Here is a 25,541-nt window from a genome sequence, read left to right on the forward strand (position 1 = left end):
AGCTTTTGACAATTTTTAGGGCTTTTCTCTGACATCGCCTGGTATAGAGGTTCTGGATGGTAGTAAGCTTGGCCCTAGTGATGTACTGGGCCGTAAGCACTACCCTCTGTAGTGCCTTGCGGTCTGAGGCCGAGCAGTTGCCATTCCAGGCAGTGATGCAACCAGTCAGGCTCTCAATGGTGCAGCTGTGGGACCTTTTGAGGATCATAGGACCCATGCCAAATCTTTTCAGTCTCCTGTGGGGGAATAAGCTTTGTTTTCACGACTGTCTTGGTGTGTTTGGACCATGACAGTTTGTTGTTGTTTTTGACACCAAGGAACTTGAGGCTCTCAACCTGCTCTACTACAGCCCCACTACTGTATATAGACTTTCTTTTTTTTCTACTCTCATTGACTTGTTTAATGTGTTTTTGGCTTGTTTACTCCATGTGTAACTCTGTGTTGTTGTCTGTGTCACACTGCTTTGCTTTATCTTGGCCAGGTCACAGTTGTAACTGAGAACTTGTTCTCAACTAGCCTACCTGGTTAAATAAAGGTGTTCTCAACTAGCCTACCTGGTTAAATAAAGGTGTTCTCAACTAGCCTACCTGGTTAAATAAAGGTGTTCTCAACTAGCCTACCTGGTTAAATAAAGGTGTTCTCAACTAGCCTACCTGGTTAAATAAAGGTGTTCTCAACTAGCCTACCTGGTTAAATAAAGGTGTTCTCAACTAGCCTACCTGGTTAAATAAAGGTGTTCTCAACTAGCCTACCTGGTTAAATAAAGGTGAACTAAATTTTAAAAAAGGAAAAGCCCCGTCGATGAGAATGGGGGCGTGCTCAGGACCCCTTTTCCTGTAGTCCACAATCATCTCCTTTGTCTTTTTCACATTGAGGGAGAGGTTGTTGTCCTGGCACCACACGGCCAGGTCTATGACCTCCTCCCTATAGGCTGTCTCATCGTTCGGTGATCACTGTTGTGCAGACTTAAAATGTATTAAAAATCAAAACATATAGTCCGTTTGTAGAACAACAAGTTACATGAATAACTCTAAATTTAGCATATAGAATACCTATTTCTTTGTTAACCGCTCAACACAGAATAGCCGCATGTGTACACAATTGTATTCTTCATACTATTAAAATAATGCCACGGAATCCTAAGCAAATCTTGTCTGCTAAATGAACTAGTGTAGCCCACAGCCATGTGGCATAGCCAGATCAGGGCCTGACATAAGGACAACTCAGAGTATGCTATTCTGTTCTTCTGAAATAGACTACATTTTCTTCATAACATGTTTCTTTAGACCTGTCTAAAATAAATAATGGATTTATTGTGAAGGTGTAGGCTATATTACATGGATTTATTAGACTTGTTCAAATGTAGATGTTCCAAAGGTCTGCATCAGTGGCTTGTAGGTTAGATGTGGAAGCCAGGAGATGCTAAATATGTTTGTTAATTAACGGTCAATTACCGTGAGGCAGACAGTTATTTGCTTGACAATCACCGGCTGACGAAAATTCGTGACCACCACAGCCCTACTTATGAGCAAACGTTCCATAACTGCAGGTGGCGGTAAATCACCAACCTTGGGTTTTATACCTGCTCAAACAACCCACTCCAGGTGGCAGTATGCACCCTTTCAGTTTGTTTACCAACTCATAGAAGTAGAAGAATACATGGACTACTTTAAAATAGAGATGGCCTCTATGGTGCTGCCCGTGCTTTCACAGATGCCATGATGGGACAGATACAAAGATGAGAAGTCTAACTTGGTCTATGACTGGCTTTCACTCCCTCACACACACTTCGCATTCACACACACACGACACTCCACACACACACACACACGCTGACGCTCTCTTTCTCTTGTTTTAGGTAGTCACGAGGTTGATTCACCTTCTTGGCCAGAAGATCCTTCAGCAGGTCAATGGCCCTCTGACAGGTGTGTAGGCGTGTGTGTGTGTGTTTACAGGCACCTTTTGTACCCAGAAGGATCTAACCCCTCATTTACCTGCTATGTGTAATATATCTTTATGATAATGTGGCTCTCTCCATCCATGGCTGTGTGTTTGTCCTCCTCCCAGCCCGGAGCCTGGCCCTGCACACCCCAGGCAGTAAGTGGGATGCAGGGAACCCGGCGTCCAACCTGTCCACTGTCACCGTGCTGCCTGTGTCTGAGGAGGTACCCCTCACAGCCTTCACACTGGAGCTGCAGCACGCACTCATCGCCATTGGTAACCACACACACATTCCACCTCTGTCTTCATCATGTCAGTTCAAGGCTGTCTAGACAGTGCAGTTCAGCAGTGCTGCCCTTCTATAGATTTCTCATCTATATAGATAGGGGGGGTGACATTGTGTTTATGCCCGGGTGCTGTTTCCTATGATCTAATATTCTGCTGAGGCTGAATTAATGATCTCCATTCATGGGGACCTTGAATTGGCCGTCCTCCCTCCTCAGTAGAATGAGCTGTGTTCCGGTGGCCAGGTCATCTCTTAGAAAGCTTTAGGGCCTGGGGAATGAAATGAGTTAGTACAGTTGGACTATGACTGTGTCTTTTTAATTTTGTATTATCTTTAATTCTGCATTGTTGGAAAAGGACCCGTAAGTAAGCATTTCACTGTTAGTCGACCCCTGTTGTTTACGAAGCATGTGACAACTACAATGTGATTTGATTTAGGTATGCCCTTTCCACAGACCTGACCTAAATTGTCCTTCTTCATAGGCCCCACACTTCTACTGACCAGCGACAGCATCAAGCAGCGCCTGGGAGCGGCCGCACTGGACAGGTGAGCTTGACTGAACGGGGTTGTGTGCATCTTGAACTACCCACATGCATTATAAAAGGTTCCTTATATTTGTTAAAGAAGTAAATCATTGTCTCTCTCTCGCTTCACCCTCCTGTCTGGTCTGGTCGGTGTCTCTCTCTCGCTTCACCCTCCTGTCTGGTCTGGTCGGTGTCTCTCTCTCGCTTCACCCTCCTGTCTGGTCTGGTCGGTGTCTCTCTCTCGCTTCACCCTCCTGTCTGGTCTGGTCGGTGTCTCTCTCTCGCTCTGTGTCAGTGTTCATGAGTATCGTCTGTCCAGTTGGCTGGGCCAGCAGGAGGACATCCACCGCATCGTGCTCTACCAGACAGACTACACCCTGACCCCCTGGACCCAGCGATGTATCCGCCAGGCCGACTGCATCATCATTGTGGGACTGGGGGAGCAAGACCCCGCTGTGGGGGAGGTACGGGGGGAACCAGGAGGGACTGGGGGCTCTGGGAGGGGAACTGATTTTGGGAAATGGAATTCTACGGAGCCATCCTATGAGTCTGTCACTTGTAACACATTTGGACTGTTACAGAATCATTTATGTGCTTCCACAGAGGGTGTAGCAATACGTTTGCGTGCGTGACCACACGTACAACATTTTGCCTAGCCTTTGAATATTTTCAGTGGCAGCAAATGCTTCAGAAGCAGAGGAAATAGGCCCCTCTCCTGGGGTGTAATCCTTAGTGCAAACAGTTGCAATCAAAACAAGAGTTTCTATTGGACAAATTCCGGTAGGTTGCTCACCGTTCTGTTTGACTGACGGAGGGACGGACAAAACAGACCGGGACCTCCCATGTTTGTTGCAAAACTAGCATTAGGTTTTGGAGAGGTTAGCTAGCTTAGCGTGTTAGCATGATGCTTAGGGAGAGGTTAGCTAGCTTAGTGTATTTCCATGGCGCTTGGGGAGAGGTTAGCCAGCTTAGCGTGTTAGCATGATGTTTAGGGAGAGGTTAGCTAGCTTAGCGTGTTAGCATGATGTTTAGGGAGAGGTTAGCTAGCTTAGCGTGTTAGCAGGCCACTGTGTTTGATGTGGGATTAGGGTCAGTGCAGATCCTTGGGTTCTTTAGTCATGCCTGGCTCTTGGTGGCAGGGTTGACCTCGCTGACCTCTTATCCCTGATATGATATCCATTTTCTAAGATAAAGAGAGGAATACCAACCAGTCACAGACTCAAGTGGCTTGATACTATTGTGTAAGAAACTCCTCTCCTCTCAGTATGCAGTACATGCCTGTTTAATTCTGGACAAACTATGTCCTACTTCTCCTTGGCCAACCTCTAGTTGACCCCTGGCCTTTGACCCTGTAGTTGGAGCGGATGCTGGAGGGCAGTGCGGTGAGGGCCCAGAAGCAACTGGTGTTGTTACACAGGGAGGACGGCCCCCCGCCCCAGGGCACTGTGGAGTGGCTCAACATGAGGAGCTGGATCTCCAGACACCTGCACCTCTCCTGCCCACGCAGGGTCTTCTCCAAGAGAAGCCTGCCCAAACTGGTACACACACACACACACACCTGATCTTCCAAAACTGGTACACACACACACCTGATCTTCCAAAACGGGTACACACACACACCTGATCTTCCCAAACTGGTTCACACACACTCACCTGATCTTCCCAAACTGGTACACACACACACACACCTGATCTTCCCAAACTGGTACACACACACACACACCTGATCTTCCCAAACTGGTACACACACACACACACCTGATCTTCCCAAACTGGTACACACACACACACACCTGATCTTCCAAAACTGGTACACACACACACACACCTGATCTTCCAAAACTGGTACACACACACACACCTGATCTTCCAAAACTGGTACACACACACACACACCTGATCTTCCAAAACGGGTACACACACACACACCTGATCTTCCAAAACTGGTACACACACACACACCTGATCTTCCAAAACTGGTACACACACACACACACACCTGATCTTCCAAAACTGGTACACACACACACACCTGATCTTCCCAAACTGGTGCACACACACACACACACACACACACACACACCTGATCTTCCCAAACTGCACACGCCACCCATGATAAGGATGTGACAAATATAACATTTTTTTCTTTAATGTTTAAACTGCCGTTTTTAATCGGTTTTCCGTTAAAACAATAAGAAGATGAATAGAATTCCATGGGAATTCACAAGGCTGCTGCCAGCTACAGTTTGGGTCTTTTTCAGAAGGTTAAGCATTGCACCTGTACTGTCATTACTGTACCTCAATTCCACCTCTCAAAGTTTCCATTTCCTTCTCATTTAACCTTCTCATTTCAATATTGCCATATAGGCCTTCGCTGCTGTCACTTGCCTTCCTCTGCCATTTTTCCAACTGTTAACGATGATGTCATAGTGGTGAAGAGTCGACTCCAAAATAATTGATTCCTCGACTCCTTGCACGTCGACTCCCGGTATCGACTCCCATTGAGTGTCAAGATTTGTTTCCTCTAAGAATTGACTCCTAAGATTCAGTATTTTTGGAGACTGATTTGTTGCCGTATCTGCGCATGTGTATTGGCTCGCGCCGTGCTGTTCACGGAGTGGTGGCCAGGGCGCCAAAACAGCGGCGAAGATGAGCATCGCGCTTCAACGCTCTTAGTTTTTTCGAAAATGCTGTTTACTTTCTGCATCGACGTAACACAACTAAAAAATAATTATTCTTAACCTTAAGCTTCCCGATTTGTATTTTTTTTTGTATTATTTTGTTTTATAAATGTTCACGCCCCTTAACTCATAACTAAGGAAGGAATTGCCTCACAACCCCACAGTTATTTCCAGTGTCCCACCATTTGAATAAATAGTGTTTTAATATCTGCTGTGTATTGCTCTCCTCTCCAGATTGAGATGTATCAGCGTGTGTTCCAGAAGCCGGCTGACCGCCACTCTGACTTCTCCCGGCTGGCCAGGGTCCTGACCGGGAACGCCATCGCCCTCATACTGGGGGGAGGAGGGGCCAGGTACGCCCCAATGACCCCTGATCTCTATCCTCTAGGTCACTGATGTCACTAGGCCCCATTTATAGTCATTTCTATGGAGCCGTGTAGGGGGGGGGGGTGTTGTCTTTCCTAATGCATGAAACACTCAAAGCAGACTGCTTCCACTTTTCTGCCAAATGTAACATCTTGCTCATTTCCTTTTCTCTTCTTCTCCTGTCTTTCTCTCTCTTCTCCTTCCGTTTGTCCTGTTTTTGTGTTGTGTTCAGGAGATGTTTCAAGGTTGGTTCCTCTTGTCTCTCTCTCGCTCTTATCTCGTGCCTGTTAAATGCTTTGTACTAATATTTGTCTTGTTCCCCTTGGGGAATTCGGGACTTGCGTGAAGCACGCGTTAAATGAAAGGTCATTTCCTTTTTCATGCCCCTTTCTCTCTACTCTTATTCTAACCTTGAACTTTAGTATGAGAATAGCATGCTATTCACCCACTATTCCTCTGGGGTGGAGATGGTATAAATGAAGGTGTGTCCACAGATACGCCATATTCTGACCTTGACTTAATCCCCTAATAATTCCACCCTCTTTTCACACGAGGAAACCATGAATAAAGTTTCAGCCACCCTACCGGTTCCAAGTGGAAAAAGCATCTGCTTTATTTTTCACGATTTTTTTTAGAATCTCAATGCAACTGTAATTTAGACATTTTATAAGAGCTGGGTAAATTAGTCATCTGTTTGGAGATTGTAAACACACGCGTGGCAGATCATTTCCCCTTATGATCCCTGAAGGCGGAACCATACCAGCAAACTGACAGTCCTTTTCCACAGTGAAATAGGCTATATATAGCTGTGCCGTTATTCAGATATTTTATTGTATGCCCTTATAATTTGCCGAGATAACATCTGTTTTATTTGACCGTTTCGAGCATGTGAAATATTAGCCACGACATCGGGAGCCACCGTTCCGTGACATACATTTAGAACTGTCACTTTAGGGTTTCCTTCAGTTTGTACCTTACATCTTGCGTCATTCCATTCCAATGTACCTTTCTGTCCTCTGTCACATCAGTGTAGTTGTTCCTGAGGGTCTCTAGCGTTAGTGGATCACATTAGGCTAATGTTGTGCGATGATTTGGGACATGTAGCCTGTTTTGAATCGTTATGGCACTCAGACCCCACGTTAGCAGTTTAAAGCTGGAGCCTGGCGCACGGTTCATGATGACTGGACCGTTGTCGTACAGTTCCATGATTATGGTACATTTATAGGACTATTGTTCAACTCATATTGTAAACTTTTCTTTTTCCTTTTTTTCTACCTTCCAATATTTCATGCATTGATCTAGAATATGGCAACTTTCAGGTTGAAGCAAACCACTGTATTTTTTATTCCTCAATATATTTTGTGCGTAAAGGCTCTTAACTCGATACGTTCCTAACCTTTAAATGTGCCTAAATAATCTCCAAGATCAGAGTGTTTTTAAATCTACCAGTTGGTGCTGAAACGGAGACCAATATACATACATTTAGATGGCGTTCTTTGATTGATCCCTATAATCTGAACCCGTTCTCTCAATGTCTTCTAGTGAGTCTGTCAACAAACCCATATTACAGCACACCGTATTTAAAGGGACAGCTTAACATAAATGCACTGAAAGCCCTATTGCATGCAATCTCCACGAGCAAATGTGTTGTCCAGCGAGTGGGAGGATTTTTTTTAATTTAAATGTTTATATTTTTTATTTTTACCCCGTTTTCTCCCCAATTTCGTGGTATCCAATTGTTGTAGTAGCTAGTATCTTGTCTCATCGCTACAACTCCCGTACGGGCTCGGGAGAGACGAAGGTTGAAAGTCATGCGTCCTCCGATACACAACCCAACCTAGCCGCACTGCTTCTTAACACAGCGCGCATCCAACCCGGAAGCCAGCCGCACCAATGTTAAGGAGGAAACACCGTGCACCTGGCAACCTTGGTTAGCGCGCACTCCGCCCGGCCCGCCACAGGAGTCGCTGGTGCGCAATGAGACAAGGACATCCCTACCGACCAAGCCCTCCCTAATCCGGACGACGCTAGGCCAATTGTGCGTCGCCCCACGGACCTCCCGGTCGCGGCCGGTTACGACTGAGCCTGGGCACGAGTAGGAGGATTTTCAGTGGTTGAATTAAATGTATTCAGTGGTTGAATTAAATGTATTCAGTGGTTGAATTAAATGTATTCAGCGCGCGCAAGGGAACCACGCCTGCAAAGCCCGTTTACATACCTGCATAAGGTAAGCCTGAATACCAACTACTGGGAAGTGTGTAGGATAGGGCGTTGACATACTGTATGTGGTAGTGTTAAACAAGTTGGCTACTTGGCAGGTACAATCCCTAACAGTACACGTTATGTTGTGTGAAACCATTTCCAACAACCTGCAATGCAATCTGTTAGTACACCTGCCAAATACAGGGAACACTGCAGAGACGGGTTAGCCATCAGAACCACAAACATGACGATGGAAGCCAAGACATTACCTCAATCTACATTCCGATACGTTTTAATGAGGGAGCATGTGTGTGTGTGTGTGGAGTCGTGAGCATATTTCCAATGTCTCTCGCTCCTCTTCCTCTCATCCTCTCTCTCCTGTTCCTCTCTCAGGGGCTGTTCTCAGGTGGGTATCATGCATGCTCTGAGTGAGGCAGGGATCCCTGTGGACCTGGTGGGAGGTGTTTCCATCGGCTCCCTGATGGGGGCGCTGTACGCAGAGGACCGCAGTCACTGCCGCATGAGGATGAGGGCACGAGAGTGGGCTATGGTGAGAGGAATTCACCACGGCTAGTGTCTTTCGCAACGCATCTTTCCGCGATTCCTCGCGTCCTCTGTCGTTTCACGCTGCCAATTTAGTCATTTAGTAGTCGCTCTGACTTTTTTCGGGTTGTGCCTGATTTTTTATTTTTTTTCGTCTCCGGGATTCGAACCAGAAACCTTTTTGGTTACTGGCCAAACGCTCTTAACCGCTAGGCTACCTGCCGCCCCACCTAACCTGGGCAGTCAGTCTGTTATTCTCTCCTTCTCAAAATGCATTAGGAGGAACAAGAGTCCAAGGGGAAGGACATTGTATCTTTTTTGTCCAAAATGCCTTGAGAAGGAGGCAAGGAGAGAGGATGTGAGGAATCCAGAAAAGACCAAATCGAGGAATATTAACTTGATCTTCACTCAACCTTCAAGTGGGGCGGCAGGGTAGCCTAGTGGTTAGAGCGTTGGGCTAGTAACTGGAAGGTTGCAAGTTCAAATCCCCGAGCTGACAAGGTACCAATCTGTCGTTCTGCCTCTGAACAGGCACTGTTCCTAGGCCGTCATTGAAAATAAGAATTTGTTCTTAACTGACTTTCCTGGTTAAATAAAGGTAAATAAATAAAGAAAGTGTTTAAATGTTGTCCAGGCCGGTCAACCTTGAAGAAACATGATTTTGACCTCTCTACCTCTCATTTGACTTGGTCAAATGAAGGTGAAAGTAAACGTGTTCTCATGGATTTGTTGGGGGTTCTTCTTGGTGGTGTGTTGCAGGGAATGACGTTGGTGTTCAAGAAGGTGTTGGACCTGACCTACCCCATCACTTCAATGTTCTCTGGCGCTGCCTTCAACTCCAGCATTTACACGGTGTTCAAGGGCAAGCAGATAGAGGTGAGGAACGGATAGAGGTGAGGTGAGGAACGGATAGAGGTGAGGTGAGGAACGGATAGAGGTGAGGAACGGATAGAGGTGAGGCGAGGGACGGATAGAGGCGAGGGACGGATAGAGGCGAGGAACGGCGCAGTCGGAGTTAGTCGGTCTTGCGTCTCTCTTGTAAAAAAGGCATTTTTCATCATAATGGGATCACCTGTGTAAACAAAGAGTAGATTAAATACATTTTTTTAAATTGCCTGTCGTACACGGCCTGAAAGATTGAACTTATTATACTAATAAGAAAAGGAGCCTGCTTTGAAACGCGTTGGCAATAAATATAATTGAAGGGAATTAAGCCTCCGCCCTGAACCTTCTTTTACAGGTGCAATATTGACATAACCATTTAATGACAAGTGGTGCTGTTGTTTGTTCAGGACCTGTGGATCCCCTATTTCAACATCACCACTGACATCACTGCCTCCACCATGAGAGTGCACACAGACGGTTCGTCCTCAAGTCTCTCTATAGCGCTCTCTCTCTCTACCGCTCTCTCTCTACCGCTCTCTACCTCTACCTCTCTCTCTCTCGCTCTCTACCTCTCTCTCTCGCTATCTTCCTCTCTCTCTCTCTACCGCTCTCTCTCTACCGCTCTCTCTCTCTCTACCTCTCTCTCTCTCTACCGCTCTCTCGCTCTCTCGCTCTCTACCTCTCTCGCTCTCTACTCTACATCTCTCTCTCGCTCTCTACCTCTCTACCTCTCTCTCTCTCTACCGCTCTCGCTCTCTCGCTCTCTACCTCTCTCGCTCTCTACTCTACCTCTCTCTCTCGCTATCTTCCTCTCTCTCTCGCTATCTTCCTCTCTCTCTCGCTATCTTCCTCTCTCTCTCGCTATCTTCCTCTCTCTCTCGCTATCTTCCTCTCTCTCTCGCTATCTTCCTCTCTCTCTCGCTATCTTCCTCTCTCTCTCGCTATCTTCCTCTCTCTCTCGCTATCTTCCTCTCTCTCTCGCTATCTTCCTCTCTCTCTCGCTATCTTCCTCTCTCTACCGCACTCTATACCTCTCGCTCTCTACCTCTCTCTCTCTACCGCTCACTACCTCTCGCTCTCTACCGCTCACTACCTCTCGCTCTCTCTCGCTCTCTCGCTCTCTACCGCTCTCTCTCTCGCTCTCTCTCTACTGCTCTCTCTCGCTCTCGACTGCTCTCTCTCGCTCTCTCTCTACTGCTCTCTCCCTCTCTCTACCACTCTCTCTACCACTCTCTCTCTCTACCACTCTCTATACCTCTCGCTCTCTACCTCTCTCTCTCTACCGCTCACTACCTCTCGCTCTCTCTCTCGCTCTCTCTCTCGCCTTCTCTCTCGCTCTCTCTCTCTCTCTCTCGCGCTCTCGCTCTCTACCGCTCTCTCTCTCGCTCTCTCTCTACTGCTCTCTCTCGCTCTCGACTGCTCTCTCTCGCTCTCTCTCTACTGCTCTCTCCCTCTCTCTACCACTCTCTCTACCACTCTCTCTCTCTACCACTCTCTCAATCTCTTTCAATCTCTCTCGCTCTCTACCTCTCTCTCGCTCTCTACCTCTCTCTCGCTCTCTACCTCTCTCGCTCTCTCTCTACTGCTCTCTCTCGCTCTCGACTGCTCTCTCTCGCTCTCGACTGCTCTCTACATCTCTCGCTCTCGCTCTCTCTCTCTCTACCTCTCTCTCGCTCTCTACCGCGCTCTATACCTCTCGCTCTCTACCGCTCACTACCTCTCGCTCTCTCTCTCGCTCTCTCTCTCGCTCTCTCTATCTTCCTCTCTCTCTCGCTATCTTCCTCTCTCTCTCGCTATCTTCCTCTCTCTCTCGCTATCTTCCTCTCTCTCGCTATCTTCCTCTCTCTCTCGCTATCTTCCTCTCTCTCTCGCTATCTTCCTCTCTCTCTCGCTATCTTCCTCTCTCTCTCGCTATCTTCCTCTCTCTACCGCACTCTATACCTCTCGCTCTCTACCTCTCTCTCTCTACCGCTCACTACCTCTCGCTCTCTCTCGCTCTCTCGCTCTCTACCGCTCTCTCTCTCGCTCTCTCTCTACTGCTCTCTCTCGCTCTCGACTGCTCTCTCTCGCTCTCTCTCTACTGCTCTCTCCCTCTCTCTACCACTCTCTCTACCACTCTCTCTCTCTACCACTCTCTATACCTCTCGCTCTCTACCTCTCTCTCTCTACCGCTCACTACCTCTCGCTCTCTCTCTCGCTCTCTCTCTCGCCTTCTCTCTCGCTCTCTCTCTCTCTCTCTCGCGCTCTCGCTCTCTACCGCTCTCTCTCTCGCTCTCTCTCTACTGCTCTCTCTCGCTCTCGACTGCTCTCTCTCGCTCTCTCTCTACTGCTCTCTCCCTCTCTCTACCACTCTCTCTCTCTACCACTCTCTCAATCTCTTTCAATCTCTCTCGCTCTCTACCTCTCTCTCGCTCTCTACCTCTCTCTCGCTCTCTACCTCTCTCGCTCTCTCTCTACTGCTCTCTCTCGCTCTCGACTGCTCTCTCTCGCTCTCGACTGCTCTCTACATCTCTCGCTCTCGCTCTCTCTCTCTCTACCTCTCTCTCGCTCTCTACCGCGCTCTATACCTCTCGCTCTCTACCGCTCACTACCTCTCGCTCTCTCTCTCGCTCTCTCTCTCGCTCTCTCTCTCGCTCTCTCTCGCTCGCTCTCTCGCTCGCTCTCTCTCTCGCTCTCTCGCTCTCTCTCGCTCTCTCTCTACTGCTCTCTCTCGCTCTCGACTGCTCTCTCTCGCTCTCTCTCTACTGCTCTCTCCTTCTCTCTACCACTCTCTCTCTCTACCACTCTCTTAATCTCTTTCAATCCCTCTCTCGCTCTCTACCTCCTCTCTCGCTATCTTCCTCTCTCTCTCGCTATCTTCCTCTCTCTCTCGCTATCTACCTCTCTCTCTCGCTATCTTCCTCTCTCTACCGCACTCTATACCTCTCGCTCTCTACCTCTCTCTCTCTACCGCTTGCTCTCTCGCTCTCTCTCTCTCTCGCTCTCTCTCTCTCTCGCTCTCTCTCTCTCGCTCTCTCTCTCTCTCGCTCTCTCTCTCGCTCTCTCTCGCTCTCTCGCTCTCTACCGCTCTCTCTCGCTCTCTCTCTACCGCTCTCTCTCGCTCTCTCTCTACTGCTCTCTCTCGCTCTCGACTGCTCTCTCTCGCTCTCTCTCTACTGCACTCTCTCTCTCTACCACTCTCTTAATCTCTTTCAATCCCTCTCTCGCTCTCTACCTCTCTCACTCTCTACCTCTCGCTCTCTCACTCTCTACCTCTCGCTCTCTACCTCTCGCTCTCTACCTCTCTCTCTCGCTCTCTACCTCTCTCTCGCTCTCTACCTCTCTCTCGCTCTCTACCTCTCTCTCGCTCTCTACCTCTCTCTCGCTCTCTACCTCTCTCTCGCTCTCTACCTCTCTCTCGCTCTCTACCTCTCTCTCGCTCTCTACCTCTCTCTCTACCTCTCTCTCTACCTCTCTCTCTACCTCTCTCTCTACCTCTCTCTCGCTCTCTACCTCGCTCTCTACCTCTCTCTCTCTAACCCTCTTTCCTTCTCTGTTTTAACTGATTGAATTGTGAAGAAGGCAGCTGTTCCTCTTATGTGTGCCTCCATGTGTTTAATTGTACCTGTCTCAGGCTCTCTGTGGAGGTATGTGCGTGCCAGCATGTCTCTCTCTGGCTACCTGCCCCCTCTATGTGACCCTAAAGACGGACACCTACTGATGGACGGAGGCTACATCAACAACCTACCAGGTCAGCAACACACACACACACACACACTGCAGTGGCAAGATAAGACAAGGTGGGGATAGGCTTCTCTCCTGCTCAGCGATGTACCACTAACAATTATTATTTGGTGGGTGCTTCTATTTGTCCGATGTACATGTTCAAGTGTGTAAAAAGTGAAACTCCTCGATGTTCATTGTCACCTTAAGCCCTAAACCCGCGTCTCCGCCCCTCTCCCAGCGGACGTGGCTCGCTCCATGGGTGCCAAGGTGGTGATCGCCATAGACGTGGGCAGCCAGGACGAGACCAACCTCACCAACTACGGCGATTCGCTCTCCGGCTGGTGGCTGCTATGGAAACGCCTCAACCCACTGGCAGAGAAAGTCAAGGTGAGCCTCTCTCACAGCACTGTATAGGACTACAGCCTCAGGTGTTAACCAAAAGCTTTGGTGTGATGATATGGCATTCATGTCATGTCCGACTTTGCAATTCATTGTTATGAAATGGTATTGGTTTCATATCGGAGTGAAAATGTGTTGTCGTTCACTGAGAATATTTCTGCAGTTTTTCACAAACTGTGAATGTGTGGAGTTACTTTGTGTCTCCAAAATGGTACCCTCTTCCCTATTTAGTGCTCTAATTTTGCTCTGGTCAAAACGTGTGCACTATATAAGGATTAGGGTGCCACTTTGGACACACTAGGCACTGGAGGTATGTGCACAGTTGTCACCCTGCTGTGCTAAGTGTTGTGGCATTTGACCCTTGACCCCTGTAGGTGTTGAACATGGCAGAGATTCAGACGCGGCTGGCATACGTGTGCTGTGTGCGTCAGCTGGAGTCGGTGAAGAGCAGTGACTACTGCGAGTACATCAGGCCTCCCATAGACCGTTACCGTACACTGGAGTTTGGCAAGTTTGACGAGATCGCTGTGAGTCTCCCTCTCTCTTTCTTTGACCTGGGCAGCCAGTCTGTTATTCTCTCTCTCTCTCTCTCTTTTACCTGGGCAGTCAGTCTTTTATTCCCTCTCTCTCTCTCTCTCTTATTCTTTCTGTGTCTTTGACCTGGGCAGTCAGTCTGTTATTCTCTCTCTCTTTGACCTGGGCAGTCAGTCTGTTATTCTCTCTCTCTCTCTTTGACCTGGGCAGCCAGTCTGTTTTTCTCCCTCTCTTTGACCTGGGCAGCCAGTCTGTTATTCTCTCTCTGTGTCTTTGACCTGGGCAGTCAGTCTGTTATTCTCTCTGTGTCTTTGACCTGGGCAGTCAGTCTGTTATTCTCTCTCTGTGTCTTTGACCTGGGCAGCCAGTCTGTTATTCTCTCTCTGTGTCTTTGACCTGGGCAGCCAGTCTGTTATTCTCTCTGTGTCTTTGACCTGGGCAGCCAGTGTGTTATTCTCTCTCTGTGTCTTTGACCTGGGCAGTCAGTCTGTTATTCTCTCTCTCTCTCTTTGACCTGGGCAGTCAGTCTGTTATTCTCTCTCTGTCTTTGACCTGGGCAGCCAGTCTGTTATTCTCTCTCTCTCTCTTTGACCTGGGCAGCCAGTCTAATTCTCTCTCTGTGTCTTTGACCTGGGCAGTCAGTCTGTTATTCTCTCTGTGTCTTTGACCTGGGCAGTCAGTCTGTTATTCTCTCTCTCTCTTTGACCTGGGCAGCCAGTCTGTTATTCTCTCTCTGTGTCTTTGACCTGGGCAGTCAGTCTGTTATTCTCTCTGTGTCTTTGACCTGGGCAGTCAGTATGTTATTCTCTCTGTGTCTTTGACCTGGGCAGTCAGTCTGTTATTCTCTCTCTCTCTCTTTGACCTGGGCAGTCAGTCTGTTATTCTCTCTGTGTCTTTGACCTGGGCAGTCAGTCTGTTATTCTCTCTGTGTCTTTGACCTGGGCAGTCAGTCTGTTATTCTCTCTTTGACCTGGGCAGTCAGTCTGTTATTCTCTCTGTGTCTTTGACCTGGGCAGTCAGTCTGTTATTCTCTCTGTGTCTTTGACCTGGGCAGTCAGTCTGTTATTCTCTCTGTGTCTTTGACCTGGGCAGTCAGTCTGTTATTCTCTCTCTCTCTTTGACCTGGGCAGTCAGTCTGTTATTCTCTCTGTGTCTTTGACCTGGGCAGTCAGTCTGTTATTCTCTCTGTGTCTTTGACCTGGGCAGCCAGTCTGTTATTCTCTCTCTCTCTCTTTGACCTGGGCAGCCAGTCTGTAATTCTCTCTCTGTGTCTTTGACCTGGGCAGTCCGTCTGTTATTCTCTCTGTGTCTTTGACCTGGGCAGCCAGTCTGTTATTCTCTCTGTGTCTTTGACCTGGGCAGCCAGTCTGTTATTCTCTCTTTGACCTGGGCAGTCAGTCTGTTATTCTCTCTGTGTCTTTGACCTGGGCAGTCAGTCTGTTATTCTCTCTGTGTCTTTGACCTGGGCAGTCAGTCTGTTATTCTCTCTGTGTCTTTGACCTGGGCAGTCAGTCTGTTATTCTCTCTGTGTCTTTGACCTGGGCAGCCAGTCTGTTATTCTCTCTGTGTCTTTGACCTGGGCAGTCAGTCTGTTATTCTCTCTCTCTCTCTTTGACCTGGGCAGCCAGTCTGTAATTCTCTCTCTGTGTCTTTGACCTGGGCAGCCAGTCTGTTATTCTCTCTCTGTCTTTGACCTGGGCAGCCAGTCTGTTGTTCTCTCTGTGTCTTTGACCTGGGCAGTCAGTCTGTTATTCTCTCTGTGTCTTTGACCTGGGCAGTCAGTCTGTTATTCTCTCTGTGTCTTTGACCTGGGCAGCCAGTCTGTTATTCTCTCTGTGTCTTTGACCTGGATAGTCAGTCTGTTATTCTCTCTGTGTCTTTGACCTGGGCAGTCAGTCTGTTATTCTCTCTGTGTCTTTGACCTGGGCAGCCGGTCTGTTATTCTCTCTGTGTCTTTGACCTGGGCAGTCAGTCTGTTATTCTCTCTGTGTCTTTGACCTGGGCAGTCAGTTTGTTATTCTCTCTGTGTCTTTGACCTGGGCAGTCAGTCTGTTATTCTCTCTCTCTCTTTGACCTGGGCAGCCAGTCTAATTCTCTCTCTGTGTCTTTGACCTGGGCAGTCAGTCTGTTATTCTCTCTGTGTCTTTGACCTGGGCAGTCAGTCTGTTATTCTCTCTCTCTCTTTGACCTGGGCAGCCAGTCTGTTATTCTCTCTCTGTATCTTTGACCTGGGCAGCCAGTCTGTTATTCTCTCTCTGTGTCTTTGACCTGGGCAGTCAGTCTGTTATTCTCTCTGTGTCTTTGACCTGGGCAGTCAGTATGTTATTCTCTCTGTGTCTTTGACCTGGGCAGTCAGTCTGTTATTCTCTCTCTCTCTCTTTGACCTGGGCAGTCAGTCTGTTATTCTCTCTGTGTCTTTGACCTGGGCAGTCAGTCTGTTATTCTCTCTGTGTCTTTGACCTGGGCAGTCAGTCTGTTATTCTCTCTCTCTCTTTGACCTGGGCAGTCAGTCTGTTATTCTCTCTGTGTCTTTGACCTGGGCAGTCAGTCTGTTATTCTCTCTGTGTCTTTGACCTGGGCAGTCAGTCTGTTATTCTCTCTGTGTCTTTGACCTGGGCAGTCAGTCTGTTATTCTCTCTCTCTCTTTGACCTGGGCAGTCAGTCTGTTATTCTCTCTGTGTCTTTGACCTGGGCAGTCAGTCTGTTATTCTCTCTGTGTCTTTGACCTGGGCAGCCAGTCTGTTATTCTCTCTCTCTCTCTTTGACCTGGGCAGCCAGTCTGTAATTCTCTCTCTGTGTCTTTGACCTGGGCAGTCCGTCTGTTATTCTCTCTGTGTCTTTGACCTGGGCAGCCAGTCTGTTATTCTCTCTGTGTCTTTGACCTGGGCAGCCAGTCTGTTATTATCTCTTTGACCTGGGCAGTCAGTCTGTTATTCTCTCTGTGTCTTTGACCTGGGCAGTCAGTCTGTTATTCTCTCTGTGTCTTTGACCTGGGCAGTCAGTCTGTTATTCTCTCTGTGTCTTTGACCTGGGCAGTCAGTCTGTTATTCTCTCTGTGTCTTTGACCTGGGCAGCCAGTCTGTTATTCTCTCTGTGTCTTTGACCTGGGCAGTCAGTCTGTTATTCTCTCTCTCTCTCTTTGACCTGGGCAGCCAGTCTGTAATTCTCTCTCTATGTCTTTGACCTGGGCAGCCAGTCTGTTATTCTCTCTCTGTCTTTGACCTGGGCAGCCAGTCTGTTGTTCTCTCTGTGTCTTTGACCTGGGCAGTCAGTCTGTTATTCTCTCTGTGTCTTTGACCTGGGCAGTCAGTCTGTTATTCTCTCTGTGTCTTTGACCTGGGCAGCCAGTCTGTTATTCTCTCTGTGTCTTTGACCTGGATAGTCAGTCTGTTATTCTCTCTGTGTCTTTGACCTGGGCAGTCAGTCTGTTATTCTCTCTGTGTCTTTGACCTGGGCAGTCAGTCTGTTATTCTCTCTGTGTCTTTGACCTGGGCAGTCAGTCTGTTATTCTCTCTGTGTCTTTGACCTGGGCAGCCGGTCTGTTATTCTCTCTGTGTCTTTGACCTGGGCAGTCAGTCTGTTATTCTCTCTGTGTCTTTGACCTGGGCAGTCAGTTTGTTATTCTCTCTGTGTCTTTGACCTGGGCAGTCAGTCTGTTATTCTCTCTCTCTCTTTGACCTGGGCAGCCAGTCTGTTATTCTCTCTGTGTCTTTGACCTGGGCAGTCAGTCTGTTATTCTCTCTCTCTTTCTCTTTGACCTGGGCAGTCAGTCTGTTATTCTCTCTCTCTCTTTGACCTGGGCAGCCAGTCTGTTATTCTCTCTGTGTCTTTGACCTGGGCAGTCAGTCTGTTATTCTCTCTGTGTCTTTGACCTGGGCAGCCAGTCTGTTATTCTCTCTGTGTCTTTGACCTGGGCAGCCAGTCTGTTATTCTCTCTGTGTCTTTGACCTGGGCAGCCAGTCTGTTATTCTCTCTCTCTCTCTCTTTGACCTGTGCAGTCAGTCTGTTATTCTCTCTCTCTCTTTGACCTGGGCAGTCAGTCTGTTATTGTCTCTCTCTCTTTGACCTGGGCAGCCAGTCTGTTATTCTCTCTCTGTGTCTTTGACCTGGGCAGCCAGTCTGTTATTCTCTCTGTGTCTTTGACCTGGGCAGTCAGTCTGTTATTCTCTCTCTTTGACCTGGGCAGTCAGTCTGTTATTCTCTCTCTCTCTCTCTTTGACCTGGGCAGTCAGTCTGTTATTCTCTCTGTGTCTTTGACCTGGACAGTCAGTCTGTTATTCTCTCTGTGTCTTTGACCTGGGCAGTCAGTCTGTTATTCTCTCTTGCTTCCTCTCGTTTTCCCATGACCCCCTCTTACTCTAGACCTCACCTCTTCACACTTCACTATTTGTCTCTCTTGCCTCCTCCATCTTCAGTCAAAAGTGTGAGAAGGTTTTCAAGGATTGCCTGAGACCCCCCACCCCCCCATTAGCTACATTACATTCAGCCTTGTGTGTGTGTGTGTGTGTGTGTGTGTGTGTGTGTAGGAGGTGGGCTACCAGCACGGCAAGACGGTGTTTGACGTGTGGAGTCGCAGTGGAGTGGTGGAGAAGATGCTGAAGGACCGTCATCAGGAAGAGTTTCACAACACGCACAGCAACAACAACGTGAGGGAGGGAGGGTCAGGGAGTGACTAGATCATCACATGTTTAAATGTTCAGGAGAGAATTCCAGGACCACGGAGCTCAGTAACTAAAACTGTTCTAATTCTTGGTACTGTTAAAAGCAAATGAGAACGGGACCGTAATTGATATTTATTTGCTGACCTGATTAAAGAAGAACAGGTATAGATAGTGTCATTTTACCCAATGTGGCCTTATAAACCAGTGTTTATCCCACGCGAGGTCGATGACGACCAGCCAACGGCGCTGTAGAGATCACAGTGATGTGTTTAGACGTTTTTCATTGGTAATGAACCTGAGGGCCTCATGCTATGCTGAGTCAAGTGCTCTCAGGGTTGTGGTTGAGGCCTGCATATATATACAGGGCCTTTTGTTACATTACAGCCTTATTCTAAAATGGATTAAATAGTTTTTGTTTCGTCATCAATCTACGCACAATACCCCACAATGACATCACAATACCCCGTAATGCCATCACAATACCCCATAATGACATCACAATACCCCATAATGACATCACAATACCCCATAATGACATCACAGTACCCCATAATGCCATCACAATACCCCACAATGACATCACAATACCCCGTAATGCCATCACAATACCCCATAATGACATCACAATACCCCATAATGACATCACAATACCCCATAATGACATCACAATACCCCATAATGCCATCACAATACCCCACAATGACATCACAATACCCCGTAATGCCATCACAATACCCCATAATGACATCACAATACCCCATAATGACATCACAATACCCCATAATGCCATCACAATACTCCATAATGCCATCACAATACCCCATAATGACATCACAATACCCCATAATGACATCACAATACCCCATAATGCCATCACAATACCCCATAATGACAAAGCAAAAACTTGTTTTATTTATTTTTGTTTTTTATTTATAAAAATGTGATGTAATTCAGACCTTTTACTCAGTACTTTGTTGAAGCACCTTTGGCAGCGATTACAGCCTTGAGTCTTCTTGGGTATGATGATACAAGCTTGGCACACCTGCATTTGAGGAGTTTCTCCCATTCTTCTCTGCAGATCTTCTCAAGCTCTGTCAGGTTGGATGGGGAGCATCACTGCGCAGCTATTTTCAGGTCTTTCCAGAGATGTTCGATTGGGTTCAAGTCTGGGTTCAAGCCCACTTGTCCCAAAGCCACTCCTGTCTTCACCCCAGTCTGAGGTCCTGACGTCTCTGGAGCAGATTATCAAGGATATCTCTGTACTTTGCTCCGTTCATCTTTCCCTCAATCCTGACTAGTCTCCCAGTCCCTACCGCTGAAGAACATCCCCACAGCATGATGCTGCCTCCACCATGCTTCACCGTAGGGATGGTGCCAGGGTTTCCTCCAGACGTGATGCTTGGCATTCAGCCCAAATAAATCAATCTTGGTTACATCAGACCAGAGAATCTTGTTTCTCATGGTCTGAAAGTCTTTAGGGGACTTTTGGCAAACTCCAAGCGCCACTCTACCATAAAGGCCTGACTGGTGGAGTGCTGCAGAGATGGCTGTCCTTCTAGAAGGTTCTCCCATCTCCACAGAGGAACTCTGGAGCTCTGTCAGATTGACCATCGGGTTCTTGGTCACCTCTCTGACCAAGGCCCTTCTCCCCCAATTGCTCAGTGTGGCCAGACGGCCAGCTCTAGGAAGAGACTTGGTGGTTCCAAACTTCTTCCAGATGGAGGCCACTGTGTTCTTCGGGACCTTCAATGCTGCAGAAATGTTTTGGCACTCTTCACCAGATCTGTGCCTCGACACAATCCTGTCTCGGCGCTCTACGGACATTTCCTTCAACCTCATGACTTGGTTTTTGCTCTGACATGCACTGTCAACCCTGGGACCTTATATAGACAGATGTGAGCCCTTCCAAATCATGTCCAATCAACTGAATTTACCACAAGTAAACTGCAATCAAGTTGTAAAAACATCTCAAGGATGATCTGCGGAAACAGGATGCACATGAGCTTAATTTTGAGTCTGATAGCAAAGGGTCTGAATACTTATGTAAAGAAGGTATTTCTGATTTTGCTTTGTCATTATGGGGTATTGTGTGTAGATTGAGGATTGTTTTATTTAATCCATTGTAGAATTAGACTGTAACGTAACAAAATGTGGAAAAAGTCAAGGGGGCTGAATACTTTCCGAATGCACTCTGTAACTGGCGCAGCGGTCTAAGGCACTCATCTCATCGCAGCGGTCACTGCATCTCAGTGCTAGAGGCATCACTACAGACCCTGGTTCGATTCCAGGTTGTATCACAACAAGCCATGATTGGGAGTCCAGAGGGCGGCGCACAATTGTCCCATCGTCCTGGTTAGGATTTGGCCCGGGGTAGGCCGCCATTGTAAATAAGAATTTGTTCTTAACTGAATTTCCTGGTTAAATAAAGGTTAAATTAAATCTAAAGCCACCAGTAATGTACATCGTACCAGCTCCTTCCTGGCCTCCAGAGAAATAGAAGCCTTATGCCGTTAATAAAAATACCATGCATTTTGTTTACCCGAATTCAGAACCAGCTTCAAATCATACAGTTTCTGTTGTATTGTGTTAAGTGCTCTTTGGGCATTTTGAAAAGCTGAAGATAAACTACTACCACTTGAATGAAGAACAGTATTATCTGCATAAAAATGTACATCCGCTATTTCAATATGATCCCCAATGTTGTTGATATACAAAATGAACAACAGTGGGCCCAAAATAGAACCTTGCGGAGCACCTGAGCACAACTCTGTAGACTCAGATTTACAACAACCCACCATTACACATTGTGTATGATTTGATAGGTAATTTATAAACCAATCTAGAGCATGACTAGTAATTCACAGGGGGCTGGCTCATGTAGACCTTTTAACCTTTTCAAATAAACTGCCTGCATCTAGAAAGTTCTGATTTAAGGCTTTCAGAATAGAGGTTCTCTCAGATACAATCTGTGTGTCTACCAACAATTGTTTGGGAAGCTGTGTATCTTTTTAAAGCTTTCGCTACTTGCCAAAATGTGGCGGGATTATTTAAATTATCCAAAGTAGATTTAAGGTAGGGGTCTGCTTTCAGTTTTCGGGTCGTAGCCACACCCAGATTTCAAAGACGTTTAAAAGCCATCCAATCATCTGCCGAACCAGACCCTCTTGCTTTAGCCCACATAGCATTTAATACCCTTATGATTTGAGCAGGTTCATCAGTAATCCAAAGGTTCTCTCTGCCCGTAATCCTGAATTTTTTTAAGGGGCCTATTGCATACATCCTGGAATGTGTTGTGGAAGGAAGAAAAGGCTAGTTCAACATCAGGGATTAATTCCATTCCATTCAATGCTAAATACAAATGTAAAAAACCTTGAATATCGAACCGCTTCCAGTTTTCTTTTCGTAACGACAGGTGGAGATCGCTTAGGAATTTTACCATCTCTCACACAGGCAATAGCACAGTGATCACTTATGTCATTTGCAACAAAACAAAGAGTCACAAATCATGTAGTCCAACAGCAGATCAGTAAAAAGTGTGCGATGTAGGTGAGAGAGAGAGAGAGGCAGGGGCAACTGTACCAGACAGAGAGAGACAGACCAGGGCAGGCTGGAAGCAGCAGGTATCAGGAGGAGGTTGAAGAGGTCCTCAGCAGACAGCCAGGGCGACAATAGATGATCAAATAACTGTTGGTCGGAAAAACAAAACCACGACGGCGATACAATCGCTAACCAGAACAGTAATAAAATCCAGACCAGAATGGATGGTCATGACTAGATAATGTACAAATGTGTATTTTAATGCTATTATTCTGAATGATTTCTGTATGGGGCCTCTAGTGTATGATACCAGTGTGCTGTCTGTCCTATGTGTTCTGCAGGGACCTGTGACCTGTCCCAACGCCTCCTTCACTGACCTGGCAGAGATCGTGTCCCGCATTGAGCTGGCCAAACCAGCTCTCGTCGACGGTGAGACTGGCAGATGATCTGATCTGCATATAGAGCAGCAGAGTGCTGTGGAGGTCAAACAAGCATTATAAGTTGTAGGCCTATCACAACGAGACACATGACCTCTGGGAACAAGAGAGGGGAAAAGCTGTAACTGTGTTATTTTAACTGGAAAAGGGCATTTTTTTATTGTAAGCTGGAAAGAGCCTGCGAGCCAATAGCTGTTGACCTTCCTGTTACCATCACAGCTGGAGCAATTGAATATTTATGTTTCTAATGCCGCTCTGCTAGCTTTTCACCCCCCCTCCCCTCTCTGTCATGGGTTTGGCACTCTGCCTCCTGCTCTTCCTGGGGAAGATAAGCTCATTTTCTATCTTGTCTTTCTCCTTGCTTGTTGTTGACTATTGTTTGGGCTCTGTGAATGCAGCCACACTCACTTAGCAGATACATTTGTTTTGGTTAAATGATGATTTAATATGCAGCTATGACAGTTCCTATGACACCCCTCCTTCCTCTTTCATCACCCCTGTCCACTCTCTTCTTCACCACCTTTCTCTTTGTGCACCTTTCCATCTCTCTCTTTCCACCCTGCCACGCTTCCCTCTCCATGACCCTTCCCTATCTCAGAGGAGTCCGACTACCCCACAGACTATGAGGAGGAGGCAGTGGAGAGTGCCTACTCAGACTTTGAGCTGTCCAATCACTACAGCGAACACACCACCGAGGGGGAGGAGACTGCGGACACGGTGCGGTGAAGGGTTTACATTTTTACATTTTGAGTCATTTAGCAGACGCTATTATCCAGAGTGACTTATAGTTTACAGTCTGAAGTTTGTGTCCTTTTTTTGTACTAGTTCCCCGTGGGAATCGAACCCACAACCTGGCGTTGCAAGCACCCTGCTCTACCAACTGAGCCACACATTGTTGAATGTTGATGCTTTTTCTTAACTCGATAGTGCGTGCCAGTGTAAAATAAGAGGACATATTAGGACCTGTGCCGTCTTATCATTTTCTCTCTCCTTTTGAGACTTTTAAGCCTGAGATTAGCCTAATGACATATCAGCTAGTCACTGTGTCCTCCTCATCCTCAGGATGAAGAACTGCTGGACATGGGGAGAAGACGTCGCCCTCCTCCCCCGGGATACAGCGACATGAGCCCCCTCTCCTCCCCCCACCCCCCGCCTACAGCCCCACCCCTTGGAGGAAACTGAGGGGAACCCCACCGCTGAGCGAAGACCATGCTAAGAGTCACTGAACCCACAGTCTGGAAGCGCAAGGAACTGACTCTCTGGCTGCCTGTCCCTCCAGCACTAGCGCTAACACAGTGCCTTACAGACCCACAACAAATACAGGACCAACTATTTTCAACAGTCAATGCATAATCATATTCCTGTCTGAGTCTGTCTGACTAGCCACCTGGAGATGGTGGAGATTGATTGTTTGTGTCCCGTGTTCTTCCCTCTTAATATAAATCACTGTAGTTTAATGGGACACAAGCTGGGCGGTGGTGAAGATGCGGCAGTCTCTTCTGAAATGGCTGCCTTCTGGTGTTTGGAGCTCACACCTTCTGTACGCCTCCTGACAGCCTCGGTGTCTGAGGTCCTAGATTGCGATAAAACGAGAAGAAAGAGGATCCTTTCCGAGTCACGGGTATGGGGCGCAGTTCGACGTGCACAGTGTGACGGGACACACAGGAGAAGCAGCGGTAGCATCTGTTTATTCTTCTCATCTGTTTTCTGGCTTCAATCAATTAGATGAAGGGGTGGTTAAATGCAGACCACATTGTTAATGCTATATAGCATTTATCTATGTACAGGCACATCCAAGACCGCTAGACAATTGACCAGTGTAACACAGTTGATTTGACTAATGAATTATTAACCTTTACTTACCTCTAGAGCTAACTTTATAGATGTACTGGCACAACATTAAGCAAATCAATGCAATGTATTATTCTTTTTTTTACGTGTGTTTATCAGTGCAGTGCCTTTAACCCAGCTGATATTGACGCACCGGTAGCCTTTCATTGTGTTGTAGATCTTAGAAAGTCCCTTTTGCTACAGTCCCCTGAGGTTGTACGGCCTGCGTCCTGATTGGCACCCTATTCCTTTTACAGTGCACTACTTTAGACCAGGGCCCGTAGGGCTCGGATCAGAGGTAATGCGTTGTATAAGGGGATAGGATTGGGAGTCAACCTGTCTAAATGCAGAAGAGACGCTGTGTGTGTGTGTGTGTGTGTGTGTGTGTCAGTAACAGGAGGCTTGTTTATAAAATGCATGCATATGTTCAGTGAATGGAACAAAGCTTTTTGTGAACCCTTACTGAACTAAACTGGCCAACTTGACCTTTTTAACACATTTCAAGCTATTTAATTGTGCCTTTGGTGACTGACAATCACTTGCTGATTAGTTCAACTTGAATGTTGAGCACAGTTTGCCAATGACCCTGTTAAACAATGAAGGACTCGTGTACTATTTAGGTGTTGCTTGTGTGTGAATGTTATTTGTACCACCAAATTGATGTTTTTGATAATCCATTGTATAACACTGCTCACTAATAATAAACCACTATTGGTTAGCTGAGTCTCTTTACATTTGTGTTTGTCTATTTCCCCAGTTTTGTACTAATGAGGGGATTTGTTAAAAGGATGTTTTTTTTCTCACTATGAAATCGTTGCTGGGAAACAATTGAGTGCCTTACTGCGGTTGTTTTCAATTCAAATGGTCCAAAAAAAGGGCTTTTTAGCGAGATCCATTTTTCAGCAATCATTTTTCTAGGACTCTGGGAGTGGTCTGAGTGGGGAGGGGAAAACTAGCTTTTAAAGCCGCAATATGTACCTTTTTCGGAAACCCAAACAAATTCACATATT

General features: G+C 47.0%; 1 protein-coding gene across 3 annotated transcripts in view; it reads left to right on the forward strand.

Moving 5' to 3' along the window:
• LOC110509336 (patatin-like phospholipase domain-containing protein 7) overlaps positions 1–25,255 on the forward strand; it is a 48,348-nt gene extending 23,093 nt beyond the window's left edge. For 2 of the 3 annotated variants that reach the window (XM_036967282.1, XM_036967283.1), the window contains exons 20-35: positions 1,859–1,925; positions 2,068–2,217; positions 2,710–2,773; positions 3,047–3,215; positions 4,107–4,289; positions 5,667–5,785; positions 8,394–8,550; positions 9,303–9,419; positions 9,836–9,905; positions 13,042–13,158; positions 13,372–13,520; positions 13,907–14,059; positions 18,593–18,712; positions 22,606–22,693; positions 23,300–23,418; positions 23,764–25,255. In XM_036967282.1, coding sequence (XP_036823177.1) covers positions 1,859–1,925; positions 2,068–2,217; positions 2,710–2,773; positions 3,047–3,215; positions 4,107–4,289; positions 5,667–5,785; positions 8,394–8,550; positions 9,303–9,419; positions 9,836–9,905; positions 13,042–13,158; positions 13,372–13,520; positions 13,907–14,059; positions 18,593–18,712; positions 22,606–22,693; positions 23,300–23,418; positions 23,764–23,883 — 1,962 coding nt within the window. In that variant the 3' untranslated portion in view covers positions 23,884–25,255. The remainder of the gene's footprint in view (positions 1–1,858; positions 1,926–2,067; positions 2,218–2,709; positions 2,774–3,046; positions 3,216–4,106; positions 4,290–5,666; positions 5,786–8,393; positions 8,551–9,302; positions 9,420–9,835; positions 9,906–13,041; positions 13,159–13,371; positions 13,521–13,906; positions 14,060–18,592; positions 18,713–22,605; positions 22,694–23,299; positions 23,419–23,763) is intronic. The other variant, XM_036967284.1, reaches the window with a different exon arrangement.
• The last annotated feature ends 286 nt before the right edge of the window (positions 25,256–25,541 follow it).

This window comes from Oncorhynchus mykiss, chromosome Y (genome assembly GCF_013265735.2).
Source record: "Oncorhynchus mykiss isolate Arlee chromosome Y, USDA_OmykA_1.1, whole genome shotgun sequence".
NCBI lineage: Eukaryota > Metazoa > Chordata > Actinopteri > Salmoniformes > Salmonidae > Oncorhynchus > Oncorhynchus mykiss.